The 19755-nt window shown below is 34.9% G+C and overlaps 1 protein-coding gene across 3 annotated transcripts in view; it reads right to left on the bottom strand.

Moving 5' to 3' along the window:
- SPOCK3 (SPARC (osteonectin), cwcv and kazal like domains proteoglycan 3) overlaps window positions 1-19755 on the bottom strand; it is a 182322-nt gene that overhangs the window by 98218 nt on the left and 64349 nt on the right. For all 3 annotated transcript variants that reach the window (XM_061373054.1, XM_061373037.1, XM_061373045.1), the window contains exon 3: window positions 11380-11425. In XM_061373054.1, coding sequence (XP_061229038.1) covers window positions 11380-11425 — 46 coding nt within the window. The remainder of the gene's footprint in view (window positions 1-11379; window positions 11426-19755) is intronic.

Below are 19755 nucleotides of genomic sequence, written 5' to 3'. Positions count from 1 at the left end.
AACAATGACATTGTCTGAGTTTACTGAGCAATTATAACAGAGACAAGATTTAAGTAAAAGAAAAGTAAACTAAAATATGCAGGTGCATGGCTTGTATGAGTCCATCCTTAAATACTAATTCTACCTGCAATATTCTAAGTCTCTTATTTCTGCTTCTTGGGTTGTTGTTTTTTTTTTTTTTTTTTTTGTAGCTGGTCCTTAAGTCATTAATCCACAGTCATCTTTGAGCTACACTTCAAACCACAAATACTAATTTCTGGCTCTAATAATCCTGTTCATTACATACCATTAAATTTGTATAGCATATTTCCTGAGTAACCACGTCTACATGACAATACAGAAAAGTTTCTGTAAATCTATGCTTTCAAAAGAAACAATTGACTTCTCCCTTCTCTGATATCCGTGATGTCTTCTTGGGGTTCCAGACTCAATTATTCTACTTAAGTTTAATGCCATACACAGGCTAGCCCCCACCCCCCAGAAAAAACCAACAACAAAAAAAAACAACCAAAAAAAACCCCACAAAACACAAAAAACATACTAGTAAGTTTAACACCAAAGCCCTGCTTAAAATCACTACTGAAAATGCTAAATCATAAATTCACGAATGAAAGCTATGAACAACTAGAATGTATTTTTCTGTATTCATCTTCACTTTACCATATTACTGTCAGTCTAGACTGGTATTTCAGAAATGCTGTTTTCTACATTTGCTTATAAAATATATATTTGTGTACATATTTTCTGAAAGTCATGTTTCCTCTGTTCTTCATGATCAAAAGTAAACCTTTAACCACACTTCTACTTAAACTGACATGATACTAACATAAGGCTGACTAACCATGTACCCAGGAAACAAAAAACAGGATCATTAATTAGTTGCAGTTTTGACACATAACTTTGTGGTGTGAAGTATGATTAAATATAGTCTAAGCAGTGACTCTGACAGTATTATTTCCTTCTATAACAATATATTCAGCTGGCCAAAACATAACATCATACCAACAAAGCAGTAGAGTCATTGAATCATTAATATAATAATAATTCAATGCAGACAGAAAAGAAATATTTCGGTAATTACAGCATAAGACATATACAAAGATGAAATCCTCTTCCAGGTATTTTTATTTATACAACAAACCAGTCATAAAACCACAATGAGTCATCCAAAAATAAGTCTGATTATAACAACTCTAAACAACTAGGAAGCAAATCCAGCAAAACATGACTGAACTAGGATAACAGATCTGGAGTAAAAACTAACAACAGCATATTCAGTATCCTTCTCCAATATACTTCAGATTTTAGATCCCATGTCAAATACTTTCTCTTCTTAAAGTCACTTAATGCACTGGTCCAAGTCCCTCTTCCCAGAATGTTCTCTATTGGAGACACTAAGATAGCAATACTGGAATATGATACTAGCATATCTTAAAATAACTGCTCTGCAAAACTGAATAGGTTAATGGAATAAAAATACATGAGAGGAGAAATCTGAAATCACATAAGGATGCCGAGTTCAGGGGCGAATGGAGCAGATCATGTAACTTTCCATTCCCACTGAAATGGGTATTTCTTATCCCAAGTTCTTGGGACTCTGAAGGTGCTTTTAAACAATAAAAAAACAAAAAAATCTAGCAAGCCTTAACATGTTTTAGACAGTGTTACACAACTTTATAACCCTGAGATGGTACTGTCACTCTTTGTCTTTTTGACAGGGAAAACATCTAGTTTACTGCTGGAATCAGAATGACTTTATCCCTAGAAAAGAGTTAAGATTCCATTTAAAACAAAATTTAAAAATATATATTTCAGTGGAACTCCATGAGATTTGACTAGGAAATCAAATTAGAAACTGACTTTGAATGCATGATGACACAAAGAAGTGCTGCATTTTGATAGCTTTATCAGAAAGATAGCAAGAAAAAGAAATCAAGAATTGCATTGAATGCTGATGCTCCATTAGGTTCCTTATGTATTTAACAGGCTTTTTCACCAAAGATTGTTCTAAACCAGATTGTTTGGAATTCTGTAAAAAAATACATTTTGGTATAGCACCCATTCACAAACAGCACCTTTTTAAATGAAAGGTAGTGATAGGTGTTCACTGGTAAAGCTCTATTGCTAGAAATTAGTTGTGCAAGACAGGAATATCTGCAAGGAAGCCACTTCCTGGCCCTATTGTTGATATCAGACTCAGCTGTCCAATATCAACATTTCTGTCCATTTTACTCCTCTAAGAATGTTCTTCAAAGAAAATTTAACATCTTACAAAAATGGCTTATAAATGTGGCTGATAACATTCTGTGCACACACAGAGTGTTCGTTTCATTTGCTATGAAACAGAGAAGTTGAGGTCGTTCAATGCTCATGGTCTTGCTATTGACATTAATTCACATCACGCAGTGACCTGCTGGACTTCTCCGTCAGATACAGAAGTCTTTAGTCACCTTAAACGTGATATATGGCCTCCAATTTTCCAATACATTTTTGTAAAAATTTCTTCATTCCTAGTTTTAGTGATGCAGAAGTCACAGGAGAATGTATGGGTCTGGACACATTTTTTGATAAGTTGCCATATCTTATAACAACAAGGAAGAGACCAAATAGATACGGAATTTTTGAATGTGAAAATGTCAGCTACCTGAGGGGTCAATTCTGCCTAGACTGACACTATAGCTTAACAAAAAGATAAAATACAGACAGAAATGTTGCTAGGAACTTTGAAAAGCAGTGCAGGCCTTTCTCTTCATTCTTTCAGTATCACATGCTGTAGTCAACCCTATGCTGTGAAGTACACAGGATCCAAATTTTATTAATCTATTTCACACAATAATTAATTTTTAATTTGCTTTTTAAAATCGGTGAACTTATGAATTGCATTAGTCATTTTCCCAACTTTGAAAGGACTAAAAAAATTAGATATTTATGAAAGCATAGAAATGGCTTGCCTTTTTTTAAAGCCTGTTTTACTTCATACTTGGAACAGACAAATGGAAAATTTTCATTGAAAATGACGACTAAACCACAAGAAAAGCATCTTCTGCTGGGGAAGAACTGGACTTCTCTTACAATACAGGGACATATCTGACTATATATATCCACTCTCTACATGGTGTCATAAATATCTTAAACTACTATAAAAATGCATAAATTTATTCTTGGGAAAGTACAATTGATTTCATCTAAGCATGTAACTCAGTTAACTCTGGAAATACATGGCATTGAGCCTTTAATTCCTCACTGCATCCTTTAGAAACCCCTGACAAAACATGTCTGCTTTACCTGAGCTCACTCAGACTTGCACTGACAACACATATTCCTTTCAATTTCTGCTAAAATACGCCACTATGAAACAGCACAACGTTCACGCCAAAAATATCACAAGTGTCATAATCCCAATGTGTAGCCATTTACGTATCCCTCAGAGCTATTTCCCTCAGTATAAGACAGACATCAATCTGAGTTTTCATCTGATTCACATCTACTAAAATATCTCATAATTACGAAGGCTAGAGGCCTTTTTTCCATAAATGAAGTGAAAATGTAGATTGTACAGCATAATTATATCATCATTTCAAATAGTTGATTGTTTCCACTATGGTGGGGAGACTCTAGACATAAGTAACATGTATTTAAGGCTTGCCAGAAATCAGTTCTTATTAGCAGCTATAATGTATCAGCTGACTTCTTAGAAAGTCAGATACAACCAGCTTCTAAAGATGCAAGTATGATCTTAGCTTCATTAACTTGGTGATATTCAGCTTTATTCAGCTCCTGATATTCAGAAAAGTGTGCTTGCTACAGGTTATTTGCTTATATGCCTGCTTTACATTTGTCCATTTATTTGCTTAAAATGTTATCAAATGTTGTGTTAATTAAATTTCAACAAGCTTAAAAAACAGCACTGTCATGACAAGTATTACAAAAGTATAAAATACTTTCTATCATCCATTATTTCTCTAAGAACTTGTAAATGAAAAGCAATTTGCTCTGCTGAAAATATACGGAACAGCGTTAAGATCATCTGGTGACTTTATAGATGGATATGGACTTATTATTTTAACATGTTAAAGAAGCATTTAATGTTTAAAAACATCAATTACGACTAATGGATCTATTTATTTATAATTCAAATTTGGATAAGCAATTCAGCAAAGCTATCATCTCTTTTTTAAGTTAATTTGCAGCTAGCACTCCAAGAAACTGACAGTAGTCAGAACATAATTTTTATTATTTTTATTTGGAATACAACAAAAAAATCAAGATTAGCAAGACACAGCATAAGAATCCTCTTAACACAAGCTCTGTGGCAGAACCACTATTTTACAATTTGCTGAGTAGATTCTGCCATGTTCCTAATATTCCACTTCCAATAAAATGAAAGGGGAAAAAGCTTAAGGACAAAATTTTCAGACTTAGATTCTATTTCCTGCCTCCAAAGTTTGTGATTCATTTCTGATGGGCAAGATAAAAACCAGCTAGACGTTTTGCTTTACTACACTTACCAAAACTTAAGCTATGTTTTTTAAGTATCCCATGAGTGGTCTAAATCTTCTAGTTTAAAAGGCAGGTCTGACAACTTTGCCTACTAAGTTTTCACATTTGATCATGGGGAACAAAAATGTAAATCATCTATAGGTTTTAACTAAAATACCAATAATTAGGTCAAAAGCCTTGGTTACAACTTTAGGCAGACAAACACCTAAAAGGAAATTACTCATATTGCCTGCTTTGATAAACACACTATTCCTGAAGATAGCTAAAGTGCCTTATTTATCCATTTTGAAGGATGGTGATTCTGACCTCCTAAAGCAGAATTTCTCATTGAGAAAAGCAGAATCCCAGCACCACAGTTTCCAGAAACAGAAGCGAGGAGAGTAAGGCAGATCACGTAAACACTCAGCTGATATTGTCAGCTAACATGGAATCTTCATATACTGATGCTTATCAAATGTTTTGATATCTTTATTATTAAACTCTCATTTGAAATCTTTCAAAATTAACAAATATTACAAATATTACAAGCTGTAGCTTCCCTAGCAGAGTTTTTAACTGAACAAAGTTTATACTTAATCCTAATCATTTACTCAGGTTTCGGGCAAGGATGTGAGTATGGCTGGGTGAGTGAGTGAAACAGGAATCTAAAACTTTTCTATCAAGATTTTAAAAACAGTTATTGACCCCAGATTTCTTAAACATTGAGTGTTAATTACATAAGAACTTCAGGCACAACCCTGAAATCTTACCATTCTCTCACAATCCTGTACATCTAAATGCAAGAACAATGCAGAAGCTACTAACAGAAATTTTATATGCCAGTGCCACACTGCAACTTATATGTCCTAGGATGTATGTTATTTACTCACTGTAAATTAAAAATTACTAAAGAGTTATGTATAAGTCAACCAGAGATAAAAAGGATTACAGAGATAGACAAGGAACATCTCAAATATGAAATTAACTAAGAAAACAGGTTTTTAAATATGATGAGGCAAAAAAAATGAAAGCTGTTCCCAAAAGTCAGATTTTAACGTTTAAAATGTGCTTTAAGAACTGTCATTCCTCTATCCAAGGGATAAAAACTGTGCAGTCTTTTTTTCTTCTTTACATTTTTTATTTGGTTGGTTATATTAATGGGATTTATTAAGGCATTTCTTTTTCCCTCACCACTAAATAGCAATGTGTGATTTCAAATTTCATATTCTTAATAACTACCTCTGTTAGCTATTTTACAAGCTTTCTTATTAAATTCCTGTGGCAAACATAGGAAAGTTCATTAGGCAACTAAGTAAACCTGTAAAGAAGCAGCAGTCCTAGTACACACCAAAACATACTAAAGCACACAGTCCTCAGGAACTCAAGACCATTAAGAAGGACATCCCAGCACAGAAGACAGAAGTAGGAGGACTTTAATATTAAGATATTTGCAGGACTAAACTTCAGTACGTTTGTGAAATGCAAACAAACAGTTCCACACACCCTTTGTTCAGCATGGTGCCAGCTTAAGAAGCTCTGGCACTCCACCTCCAGCCAGTCAGTCATTGTAGCCCCATGCCATAGTTCTGCTTTTCTGATGTAACTATTTGTAGGTCTGAATGGCTACTAAAATCCATGATTTAGCCAGGTTAAAACCAAAAATTAAAAAAAAAAACCCTTTTAATTTATCTTATGACAATTCAAGATTTGATGACTGTACAGGCCTAAAGGGAACACATAAAGCAAGGGTGGCAGGGGAGCAGGTATGAGTGGTTGAATTGTTACTGAAGACAAGCAAAATCTCATATTATGGGCTGGGCAGTTCCAAAGTATACCGCAGTAGTGAAATTTATTAAAGAGAAATAATAACCACTAAAGCACAGCATCAGATAATAAACAAAAAAAACCCCATCCATTAAAGGTTTCCTCAGACATCTACAAAAGATCTTTTCAGGCAAGGGCTGGTTGAAAGTAGTACGAAGAAGTGGGAATCAGTTCAACACAGGATTTGATGTATTTTCTCAGTGAACAGGATTCTTAAACATACCCAAATACCTGAAACTGGAAACTATTCACCAGATTACAATGTTGACTCAGATGAAGATACAGTATCTTTGTTGGAGGACACTATGAATTTCCAAAAGAACAGAACTGAAAAGCTGTTAATATTTCATGATTATTTACTATTAAGACTAAACTGTATTTAAAGTGATATAGATTACATCTTAATTGCAAATACTGAATTTTAACTTGAAAATTATGGATATATATTTCTAGTTTAAAAAACACAGCTTTGCTATAAAAACTGTATCATAACTGCACACATCAAATGTAGCAAAGTTAAATCTGCATGACTGCTTTCACAGTCTTCAACTAATAGATCTTTATTAAACTCTCTTAAGACCCCCCAAGGCTTGCAAATGAGTGATTCAAATGATTTTATTGACTATGACTCTAAATCGTTTCAGTTCATAGTACAGAAATGTACTCACAAATTACAGAGAACTGTTTGCATGTATTTGCATATCCTTAGTTACCCAAATTATTAGAGAACTAAGTAGATGAAACATAAAGAGCTAAAAGGCAAAGGACTCAAAAGTGTCTGAAATTGTTTCAGAATCTATTTCTGTTGTAAAATGGTATCTACAATACCTCTGCTGTAAACAGACATATCATATAATCAGATACTATAAAAGCCAAAACTCATTCAGTGGAATGGTTTACAAGAAATGTTATTAATATACCCACAAACCAACTATACCTTCAGGGTCTTCATCCTCCATGGAAATGTCATTTCATATTTTTTCCATTACCTGAAAATACTCCACTATTCCTCCAAGGTATTTCTATTGAGCAAAGGAAAACATCCTTTCCACTTTAAAATATTACACCAGTGTCTTTGTGTATGCAACTTTATTCAATAGCTGCACCCTTCAAGCTCTATTACCATCTGTAGTCTAAAAATAAAATGTACCTAAGCATTCCATACATTTTTGCATGATGTAAAAGTGTAACATGAAGAAAACATGTTAGCAAGTATTGTTGTTTCCTTTTAAACTGAGAAAACACTGATAAAACACACATCAAAGGTACTAAAATATTCAACTTGGAATAGTCCAAAACACAAAACATCCTAATTGCCTGTTTCTAAAACCACTTCAAATACAAAACCTGCATTTTAGCACTAAGCATGATTAATAGAACATTCAGATTTATTCCAACAATAATACCTGCTGCATATGATTGTTTATTAAGAATTCACACTGTGGTGTTTATAGAAAAATATAAACACTTATGTGTGTGTATATGTCATACAGTTAAAATATTTTAAAACTCTGTTCTATCTTAGATGTATATATGCAAACAAGTTCAATAGGAACAAGTATTGTTTGCACAAATGTCAGATGTTGCTTTAAGGAATGCCACTGGTGGATTGCAATGCAAAACCTAACATTTTTCCATCTTTTAAAATAACTTAAATTTTGCAGCCCAGGAGTAAATATTACTATATATTTTCATAGTAAGAGCTAACCTCCTGGAATGCTCAGAGATATATTCCCATATAACTACTCTCACCAATACTCAAGGAATTATACAGATCTTTCTACATGAGCAATTTTTACATACTTAGCCATATCAATGTAAGAATGCCTTTAAAAATACACCTAATTACAGAGGAGTGAATTAAGACACTATTAAGATACTTGGTATCATATGCCCAACTACTGATTCACTGAACCACTGACTTTTCAAATATTAAAAAAAAAATAAAATATTAGCATTAAGATTTGCATTCAGATTAATGATGCATTAAAAAAATAAAAAGTTATATTATCCATATATAGTAAATCTACAAAATCTTAAGAAAGGTTTTCAGAATCATATAAATCTTAGGAAAATAATAAGTATGTGTAGACCTCAAAGATATGTCTGTATGGCAAGCACTTGTTCCTCAAAAACACTACCTACAAGTTAATATGGATCTTGGCTGAAAACAGTTTGAAGGTCCCCATATATTGCTGAGTTTAAGCAGAATATGTATACATAACATAATAAATTAGAACATAATAAACACAGTGAGAACCCATTTGTCTGACTACTACTTGTATCGACAAGGAGTTACAACTGTAACAGGTACCTACACAATAGCCTAAAAGACAAGGGGTGAAACAGGGTAAGAGTATTTGACAACTAACAATCTGAAAACACAGACAAAGTTTCTACCACCACCTTTATTACAGGTAGTCATTTGGCATTTATGCAGTTTAAAGGTCTTCATATTTGTTCCTATACAGATTTCAAAACTTCCAACTATTTGTAATTTCATCATGTAAAGTTGCTATAATTTAAATAAAGAAAAATATTTCTGTAAAAGCACTAGTAATTCCTACGATCCATTGGTTTCCCAGAAAAAATATGACATTTGGTAGACCTGGACTTCAGATCCTTTAATGCCAAAAGATTCTTTGTTTATTCCATACTTTCACAGACTTATGTGCAATTTTCTGAAAAGACAAATATTGATAAAAGAAATAACACACTGATAAATTAAGGATATTAATTATTTCTCTCCTGGAAGAACTTATCTGCATGTATCTTCAGCAGTATTACTACAAATTTTAACACAACACACGAGAAGTTGCTACTGCTCTTGTTCAAACATCTTTAGTGAGCAACTTTAGTCTCTTACTGGAAGTTTATGTCTCCGTTTGAAAAATTTGTCTTTCACTTAGGAGTTTCATGTTTTCACGGAATGACATTTACAGAGACTATCAGAATGTACACCTAAAACTCAGTTGTTAGTCTACCAACTCTCACTTTTTCCCATTTTAAGTAATATGAGGAAAAAAAATGTGTTGAGATTGTCACTGCTGTATGTCTTTTACTGGCAAACACAGGGAATCATAAAAGATCTGATTTCTTCAGTAAACAGTGAAGATTACAATCACTTCTAAGGAACTGACATTTACAAGATTGCCATGCTTTTAAGTGTGAATGGTTCTTCCTGCAAAATAATACCCATGATCACTTTTTCCATCTGATGAGAGAGACTTGAAAGTATTAACAGCACATGGTACTTCCATAGTTGTATTTTATTCTCATGAATATTTTGCTATGTTTAAAAAAGATCATTTCCCATTACTTAAAAGTAAGAGGAAGCCAATTCTGCCATGATGTTGACTGGGAAACCTTTTCCTACCTTTTAGTATGTCTTTCAAATCTAGTCAGTAATGTTCTTTACAGACTTTCAATAGAATAACAACAACATACAAGTCTTTGATTAGTAAAGAATATCTGTATGTCAATTAATCTAAAAAATGTCTACTACTTGAGAAACCGTAAATCTTTTGACATATAGCTCCATTCAATATCATTGCTAAATTCAATACAAAAACTGTAGCCATTACTGCAGGAAAACTGAAAAGCACTGGGAGGTAAAAATACCCGACACTGTTTAAATTATATGACTGTCAAATTAAGACACTGAGCAAAATTTACATTGTATTCGATTCAATGACTTCTGACGAAAGATTTTGCCACCAGTAAGTCACTGAAGTATAACCTATTGTAGTTCCCATACTAAAAAGTTGTTTTATCAAAAAACAAAGAAGAAAGGGAATAGACTAAAGGTTCTTTGTAGTGAAGTAATAAGCCTGCTTCTTAGATGAGGTACTTTACCAAAAGAAAGGAACCTTATTCTCTGAGGAGAACATTTTCCTAATGTACTAGAATAAGAAGAAACACATGGTCTGCAAAACTGTCATGTTCTAAAATATTCAGTCTGCCATAGATCTAAATTAATATTTACAAATTTCCACCATACCAGAAGAGAATCACCACAATTCATAGTAGTGAAAACAACTGTGACTATTCCTGTCTCCCATTAACTGGCAAAACAAGACAGGTGCATTCATTTAAGAAATGAAGGCATTCCTTTTCACAGGCTTACTACAGCCATCCCGAATTAAAGAGACAAAGGCATAGAATGTAGTGGAAAGTCCATCTCCAAGAGATGTGGTTGTAATACAATATAATTCATCACAAATCTCCCTTTAAATTCAGTATCCCTTATGGAAGAATTTCCTTAAATTGAGTAAACTTTATTTTTGCAACATATTTTTATCTCAGTCTCTTGTGTACAAGCCCCTACATTGTTTCTTCATTACATTTCTGTCACTAGTATTATCAGAAAAGACAAAGACACTGAACAGCTCCTTGTAGCAATGACAAAAAATAAAAACGTATCCAGAGTCTCAGTAGTTTCACAACAGTAGCCCTACACTTTGAAACAACATACATGAAGTGGATTATATTGACAGTAAACATTAAGTTCCAGTGCCTGGGGAGGGAATGTTTAATGTGAAAATTTGCTGCGGTTGCTCAAATGATTCTAAGGCTGTAGCATTCTCAAAGCTCCATCTGTGTTTTGCCTCAAGACAGATTACTTGAACATGACAGAGACTTCCAAAACTGTTTTTCTAGATCTTGGTTCATCAGAAAGATTATAAAAAGAGACTTTCAACATCTTAATTTTTTTTAACTGCAAAAGACAAGTATCAGATTACATGCCTGTTTTTCCTCGAATGCCCTACTGGAAAAACAGCAGTGCATAGGGTATACGCAAATAAACCAAAACAAAATCTCCCAAACCCCAAGTTTGTATAAGGGAAACTTTAAGCTACTTTGGGAGCTTCCTAATGCTCCCATCTCTAATCAATGAAAGCTTGCAAAAAAATCACAGATGAAAGTTCATGATTAGGCTGAATTTCTGGCTCTCTTTAAATCAAGCATTTGAACAGGGAGAAAATTACATAGATTATAGAATTTTCAACAACAGGAGCATAATTGCTAATACTTAAAATTTTACCCCATACAAAATGACTACTAGCAGAATCTTACCTTGATCAAATGGTTTACCGGGACTCCATGTACGGAAATAATCATCCTGGAGAGGGAGAAACAACCTAAATTTAGTAAAATATAAAGACTCAATGTGCACATGAAAAACTCACAGAATAATGAAAGACATAAGATGTGTACCAACCTCTACTTCCTAGAAAAGGCAAGCAGTTAAGGGGAAAAAAAGGGGGGAGAGAAAAAGATTACAGTCATCATAATGGGACAAATCACTCAGAGAATAAAACAATGTCATTCAGAGGCATTTGTACTCATTAATTAAAAATGCTACTTAATGTTACGTTCTAGCACTTAAAATAGAAAAATATTTCTCACAGTACTTACATAGGTAATAGAATTTCTAACACTGTTTTTAAAATCTTACAGTAGCTTTCCTGTACTTTAAGGTCTAAGATACTGCTTAATTTAATTACATTTTCCATGAACGATTTTTCAAAAACCAAAGCTCCAAAATAGTCATCAACAAAATATAGCTATGTCTTAAAGAATGATACATGGATTTTAGAAAAATAAATATTCTGCCATGTAGTTTTCAACTGCATCAGTCAGAACTGTCATTAAGTAAGTCTAATTAGCTGTTTTCTACAAATCATTTTCCTAAACATAAAATATCCTCCTAATTATGTCATCAGCTATATTAGACTATAATTTCAAGAAGGAAAAACTTGAATTAAATGAATTGCTTTCAAGATTTTTAAGAAATTTTATTAACTACAGATTCATAGCTGATGTAAATAAAGCAATCTGCACATCTCAGATAACAGGTGGAGCAGAAAAATTACTAGAATCATTTATTATGTCTTATTTAACTCCTTATTCTCTAGAATAAAACATTTAAAAGTTTGTACCAGGCATTTTAACGTCTGCATAAATCAAGGTTCACAAACTGCATTGGGTGTATTGTCACATCCAGGAGTTCCACCCCACTCGCTTAAATATCAACAAAACAGCCATAAAGAAACCCAATTGCTATGAAATTGCAACCACTGGGAAAATGTGATTCTCATATAGCTGTCAAAGCCACATAATCATAACTTCAGAACAATCAAGCACCAAGCACATCTTCACAGGAACAAAACACTCTCTGGGTTTTAGTAGTTCAACAGTCTTACCACAAAGGGGATGAGTTGGGGGTAAAGGGGAAGGAGTGGTTGCAGCCTAAACTGTATTGCAATTCTTATGTTTTATTAGCATAAAAGTTATGGAAATGTGTGTTTTTAAAGAGGAAGAAAGAAATGAGCAGAATCTGGAAGTGCAAAGTAGGACCACAGTTCTGCAGCAATACGTATGCATTCCTCTGATGTGGCAGAGATTAACAATCAATAATTTTTTTTTAATTATGTAAGAGAGAAGCACAAATTACAATTATGGCAGTGTTTTCCAACTGTACCCCTCCTAACAGTAACTATGGAGATGTTATTCCTACAGTGGTGTTCTGAAGAGGTTTGAGACCGCATTGATGCAATGCTGTTCATTCCATGAACCACATCACATCACTGGCAAATATTTCAACTCTTGAAAAAACATAGAGGTGCCAGACTGCCTTTCCATTTCTACTAAACCAGTAATGCTCACCCACAAGAAGCCTATTCAGACAATATGCTTATTTTTAAAATGGTGAAAACTTAGAATATATTAGGAAGAATTTCTTCACCAAAAGGGTATTGAGGCATTGGAACAGGCTGCTCAAGGAAGCACTGGAATCACTGTCCCTGGAAGTGTTCAAAAACCATGTAGATGAGGCCCTCAGTGACATGGTTTAGTGGTGGAATCAGCAGTCATGGGTGAATGGACTTGATGGTCTTAAAGATCTTTTCCAACCTAGTTAATTCAATAAAAAAGCTATTAGAACAAAAGAGCAGTCATCCTGAGATCAAAATGCCTTCTAAAACAAGGCATCCAGCATTATGCTTAAGGAAGAACATAGGAGTGGGGCTGTAATTCTCTCTAACTGAGAATTACACATTCTCAATTTGGCCTCAAACTAACCAGACAATAAATAAATTCTTGTTCATCTCTATACTGCAGGCAACTTCACAGATCCCAAATACAACACACCTCAGGCTTTTCTACAAGTAAATCTTAGCTGACCAACTTCTGACTACAAAGCCACTCCATACCATTCCTGTTACCCTTTCCTCAATCATTTCCAAGTCTATTTTTTTAAAAAAGGTATGACTAGAATTACATAGATCATTCAAGATGAAATGGAACAACACATCTACACATCACACTGTAACACTGTTTTGTTCTGTATTCCCCTCCCCATTAAGGCTACCCCTCCTTTTTTTTTTTTTTTTTAGGTTGGGGGAAGTGTTCTGGGTTTGGTTTTGTTTGGGTTTTTTAAATTGTACTATGGTTTGAATGGATTATGGTTTACATGAAATTTTCTATCTTAAATCCAAAACATATATATCCATATACCGTATTTATCTATACTGATTTTTCTAAGGGCTAATTTTTCAAATCAACTGTTACTTGAAGAAAGTCTTTTACTGGGCATGTTAAAATCTTTATGTGCCTCTAACACCAACATAAAACAGTTGATTGATTCTCAGATTAAGTAAGGAAATTGCTTCAATAAATTGCAGTTCTACAATTTTACATATATTTCTAAAGCTATTTAACCTACCACATGTATAAGAATCTGGCTTCCTGTTACATTCAGACCTTTCCTGATCTTCAGTCAATAAGAGTTTGATTATTATAATGTTCAATATCCTCTTGAGAATGTCAAGATGATTATGCAATTTACAAAGCCTCAATTTTCCTAGTTTTAATATAACATTAAAAACAGAATGAACAAATACACAGTTTACAATGAGGCTGAGTAGCATCACAGCTCCAGCCAAACTATCTATAAATGCAAAAGCAATGTCTCAGGACAGAGGCTATGACATCTGATTTTCTTCAGAGGCTTCATTGCCTTTGCCCTGAGCATGTTAAAAGGGCAGACTGTAAAAATACACAGAATAAAGTCTCAGATCTGTCACAGTAGCCATACTGCTTTTTTAATGTTTTCTAGCTAAAGGTATACATGCATTTGAAATAGAAAATTCATCCTTACTACTCTCCTAGAAACTACATGAAATGTCAATAATTCCTTCAAGTCTCTCTGTCTGAAAGACATATAAAGCCATGTATGATGGATTCCAATGAGTTTAATATCCATGCCTTAAAATTATGCTTGTTTAAACATTATGTTCAGTCAAGGTCAGTGTTGAACTGTTTCTAAGTACTGAAGTTCATGCTACAATTACACATGCACTTTCAGACCAATAAATATTTTTAATGACAGCCTTAAGAAAAGGATTCAAAATGACCAAAAGCAGTTTAGTCAGAGAAGTTCTATTAAAATAAATAAATAAAAACATGATATTAAAAAATATTAAGTATTTTGTCTTGAACACTTCTATTGCTCTTTTTGGAATTCTATATTCTTCTACATGAATTATTCTCGTCTCATTCTTAAAAAACAGTACAGTAAGAGAGAAAAAAGCTCACTGAATAAAAATCATATCTGACAGTGTAGTTATGAAGCAGAAGTTTTGAGCATCCAAGATAGGAAATTAATAGGATCATATTATTGTGTCTTGTGTACAGCTTTTGTTACAGAATTGTATTAATCTCTGCAGCATTTTCTGTAGATGCTGCCATATACAGCTGACATGACATTAGATTATTATCCAACAGAAATCTATACTGCTAAACATAATGATACATGGCAGACACAATGAGTCTGACTCAGAGAACAGCAGGTATCCTCAAGCTGGGAGGGCAGTTTCCTCACAAATATTTTCAGACCAAATTGACCTGGTAAAAAACACACCCGCAGATAAAGAAAATCCAGCCCTTGTTCCGAGTTCGCATTTCACCTCTAGTATGGCCTATACATTAAAAGCCTATATATTAAAAGCAAACCTGTTTTATGTCAGAGAACCCATTGAAATTGAAGCGGTTTTCTAAATTTATAAATACCTTTGTATTTTATCCAAATATAACTTCACTGCTACAGAACAGGTTGTACAGTGTATGACTTATAAACTACCAATTTAGGGAAAAGTTTAATAGGCAACTGTTCAATGTGAGATACCGCTTCATACATAATGCCCTTTTACAAAAGAATACTTCTAACAGTTACTAAAGCAGGAAAGATACAAGATTTCCTGAACTATATTCAATACCAAATTGAATGCTGCCCATACAAAATTCCACTCAAGTTGTAAATGATTAAGCAGGATGTAAAAAATAAAGTTTACTGCTGGCCTCTCTATTCATACACAGGGTGTGGGGGTTTTATTTTTTATCAAAAAATAGCTACATGTTCCAATTTGTAGATGTACATGAAATCCTATTTTGACAATTTCAGAAACAGAAGTCTTTCAGGCTGCACATGCTCCATAATATAACTTAAAACCCACAGTATTAGATTGAGATTTTTTTCCTTGCTGCCATTAGCTTTAAGACTATTATGCTGTTTTTAATTTCAAGGAGCTCTTAATCAGTTTTCTATTCCATTTCTTCTATCTCCATCTCAAGTACATACATCTGTTTTTCATCGGATCTGAAAGCTCTTCACCTCTTTTAGGCTAGGTCTTTGCTATTCAGTAGTTATGCTATTTTCAGACTCCATTTCAACAAGCCAAATGAGTTGAACTAATAGTCCAACACTGCAGCTTTCCACTTGCCTCCATCTCACTTCTCCAGCAGACTTGAGCTCACAAAATTATCTCTCCTTCACATCTTTCCACCTCCCCAATAGCAAAGAGTTTGACTCATCTGCACCAAACCTTCCCACAGTGACTCTGTAACATGTATTTATGTTCTAAGTCTCACTGAAATAGCTCTGATAGGGGTGTCACCCAATAACTGTCCCAGCTTCATTCCAGTGCTGGAAAAAGAAAGTTGGCATCAACAGTTTGCAGAAAGTATTTTTCTACTTAGGTCTTGCTCTAGCACCATCAGCCTAACATCAGCGAGATTGACATTACCATGCAGAGCCAAAAACTGCTGGTCACATAGGGAAATGTTACAGCAATTAAAGAATGAGACACCACGAAAGCTTCCATTGTATGGAAAATTCACCACTCCTAACTCTGCAGTTCCCCCAAACAAATGAGGGCCACAGGTAGCATACACAGAATAACTATGATACTCCAGCTACATCTAAAGAGAGTACTACCCCGAAACATAAATCATAACTGGGGATGGATAAGCTGCACCATGACAATGCATGATGCTTGTGTACTAGGAAATTCTTTGACCTGAAATCTGAGCCAGTCTGGAATTCTCATCCATGGTACAGACATGCTCTTCAGCAGCATGTGAATACTCCCCTGCCTATCAGATGCTGCTTTTCATCTCTGCTGACCTGCATAGATATCTGATCTATCATAAGCCTTGTAAACACTGTTGTATAAATGTGGAGCATTAGTTTAGCCAGTTAACTGCAGGAATGTACACTCAAGGAAATAAGGTAGCTATCACGCTCCTCAGCACTCTATTTACTATCACAGCATCTCACGTGTCTCAAACATCTGTGAGGGCAAAAAGCCTGGACAGACCATGTGCTCTGAAACACTTTCTCCTAATTGTCCCAGACACATTGAATAGGTTGCTTAATCTGTAGGACAATATGAACATACTTTATGTGATACCACATAGCTGAGGACATGAAACAGAACTAGGAAGAGAACTAGTTTAGGGAGTGCAGAGACTGTTTGTATAGCAGATTTTTTTGCTCTATAGTTTCTTCTCAGCAGGATACATCACTTCTCACCAGCTGAGAAATCTCTTATGCTTGTCCATGAAGCTACCTTTGAGGATTCCTTTCCAGCACTCAAAAAAGAGGCACAGAGCAGGAACCCTTCTTTAGTGAATCAAAATTTAAAGAACAAGCGACCAGATTTATTACCTGGACTGAAGAAATGAGAAAAAAATACTCAGAAGATTTTTACAGGCCAGCAGAAAGGTGACTACTGCCATAATTGACTCCTTTCCCCAGATTAAGTCTCCCATTAGAAATACAATTAGTTTTGCAAAAACCAGCAGAAGTAATTCAGTGTATAAAGTACCTCAGACACAGATACATGTGCACTCTACATCCAGTACTTCTGGGAAGTGGTCAATCTTTAAAATCAGTTTAGTAAGTCAAAAGAATTCATATGAGGAAACAAACACCAGAATACTGAACCACCACAGAGGCAAGATCAGCACTACTTCTCTGGTAGTAAAAAAACCTCAACAACTGTAGGCGAGACTGAGGCTTGCTGCACAACTCCTTTCTTGTTGTTTGGCACCTAGCTTCCCTGAGTGAGGTACTGGAGTGACATGTGGAAGGATGCCAGTTTGCTTTTCAGTGCTCCAGGGAGGCTGATGTCAGCTTCCACTGCTGCTCCAAGCTCCTGAGCCATGTCACCCCTGAGGCCTGCATTCACAGGACTGGCAAAGCACAATTAGCATCAATAGCTGCTTCCAGCAACTCTGGCACTCAGCTTCCACACTCAATATTTATCCTGCTCCCCTTCTTTGACTCACACTTCTAGTACCATTGATGAGACTGGGCTAAACGCCACCACTTTTCAGCCCTCTCTCCCTCTATTTCACAGATCTCATTCAGTAAGATTTCTGTGAAGGCTATTTGGTACTAGCAGCATTACTAACAGCACATCTGAATAGCACAGTAATGAAATCATTTGCCAAGAAATACCAAATGCTTAATAAAGCTTATATTCAGAAATACTGAGAAAATACTGAAAAACATTTTGAAGAGAAAGGAATTAACATCAAAACATGAATCCTGCAAGCTTCTAAATCCCAAGAAAATTTAAAACATTGTCTCTTTAAAAGTGCATCTCATTTTCCATCATGAATAAAAAGCAAATTAACCATTAAATTAACCATCTTTTAACTTTAAACACATATAAAAAGTTTTGACCATGTTCCTATTAAGCTGTCAAGATTCAGCCTGTGAGGAGGGCTTTAAAACGGGTTAGACAACAGGATCTGTAGTCTATTAAACCTGAGAGAAGAGTTGAAAACAGGCTGCATAAGTGAGATTGAAGGCCACCTGTGGGACTTCCACATGCCTGTTTAGAAGGCCTGCTATTCAGTTTCCTCGAATGCCCCTTCATTAATGGGAAAGTTCCTGGCAACAAGGGCAAAACCATGACCTCTACATACAACGCCACGGTCCAGAGGACAGACAGTCGAGATTGTCTGAGCAGTAACAACTATACAGAGAGATCAGATCTCATCTTGGGGCTGGAGAGTATTTACCTAAGTGTGTTGAAAGAGATGGCCAATATGATTGTGAGGCTATGGTTTGTATCTAAGAAAAATGGTTGACTGTACCAGGGAGATCTCTGGGAAGTGGGAAAAAGAGCTAGCATCTTAAAAAAATTAAAGGTAAGAAGTTAGATGCAGGGAACTACAGGTGAGGCAGACTTACTCTAGTCCTTGTAAACATCAATGGAAAAAACCCTCTTTGAGTCCTTTTCCATCCACATCCATTCCAGACAAGAATAAATACTCAGTGCAGACCCACCAAGGATTTGCAGTGCTTCACCACCCAAACTGCCTTCTACAATGAAGCAACAGTTTTGTGCACAAGGGGAAAATGGGGGCCATGTTGATCAAGAAAATATTGTTCAGTGGTTTTTAGCATACTCCATATTTAGAAACAAAGTCAAAAGAGACTTTTTTTTGTTGTACTACATCAAATAGTGACGTTTTTGCCTTGCAGCAGAGAAAGCAGGGTGCCATTTTCAAGGGAGGCAAACTGCATCTTTGCTCTGAGGCAGTTCATTAAAAGAACACTCCTAAACAGTATCTCATGCAGAAAACACCATCTTAAGACCCGAATGCTATGTGTAAGGGAACTCTACAAAAACAGGGTCAGTTTGATTGACACAGAGAACCACAGAAACAAAATTCAGAGATAAGACAATTTGCCATTTCTAAGTCTTTTTCACGTCAAACAATCTTGACAGTGGGACAGCAAGTGATCTATCTTTCAATGAAAGAAGTACTTTTCTGCAGCACTACAAACACAGCTCATGTACATTGCCATTGTACTTTGTAATGCACCTGCTTTTCAGTACAGATCAGTCATAGCTTCATTTTTTCATTTAAGACTGAGTGAGAAAAGCTCATTCCTCCTTACAATATCCTGAGGACCTCTATCATTCTTTATAAGCATTAGTCTCATAATTCCTGATGATGGGCTCTTGCTGAGTGAAGAATAAACCAAAATGATTTGGGATAAATCACTACTAAAAATCAGAACATTCACTGGAGTATCAATTTTGACGCTATTTGAAGCTTTGCCTGCTAAAAAAAGGGTGGATGGTAGACTGG

This window comes from Neopsephotus bourkii, unplaced genomic scaffold (genome assembly GCF_033783945.1).
Source record: "Neopsephotus bourkii isolate Nb327-2 ecotype Australia unplaced genomic scaffold, CSIRO-AGI_Nbou_v1 NB_168, whole genome shotgun sequence".
Taxonomy (NCBI): Eukaryota; Metazoa; Chordata; class Aves; order Psittaciformes; family Psittacidae; genus Neopsephotus; species Neopsephotus bourkii.
This window is presented reverse-complemented; position numbering and strand designations above follow the sequence as displayed.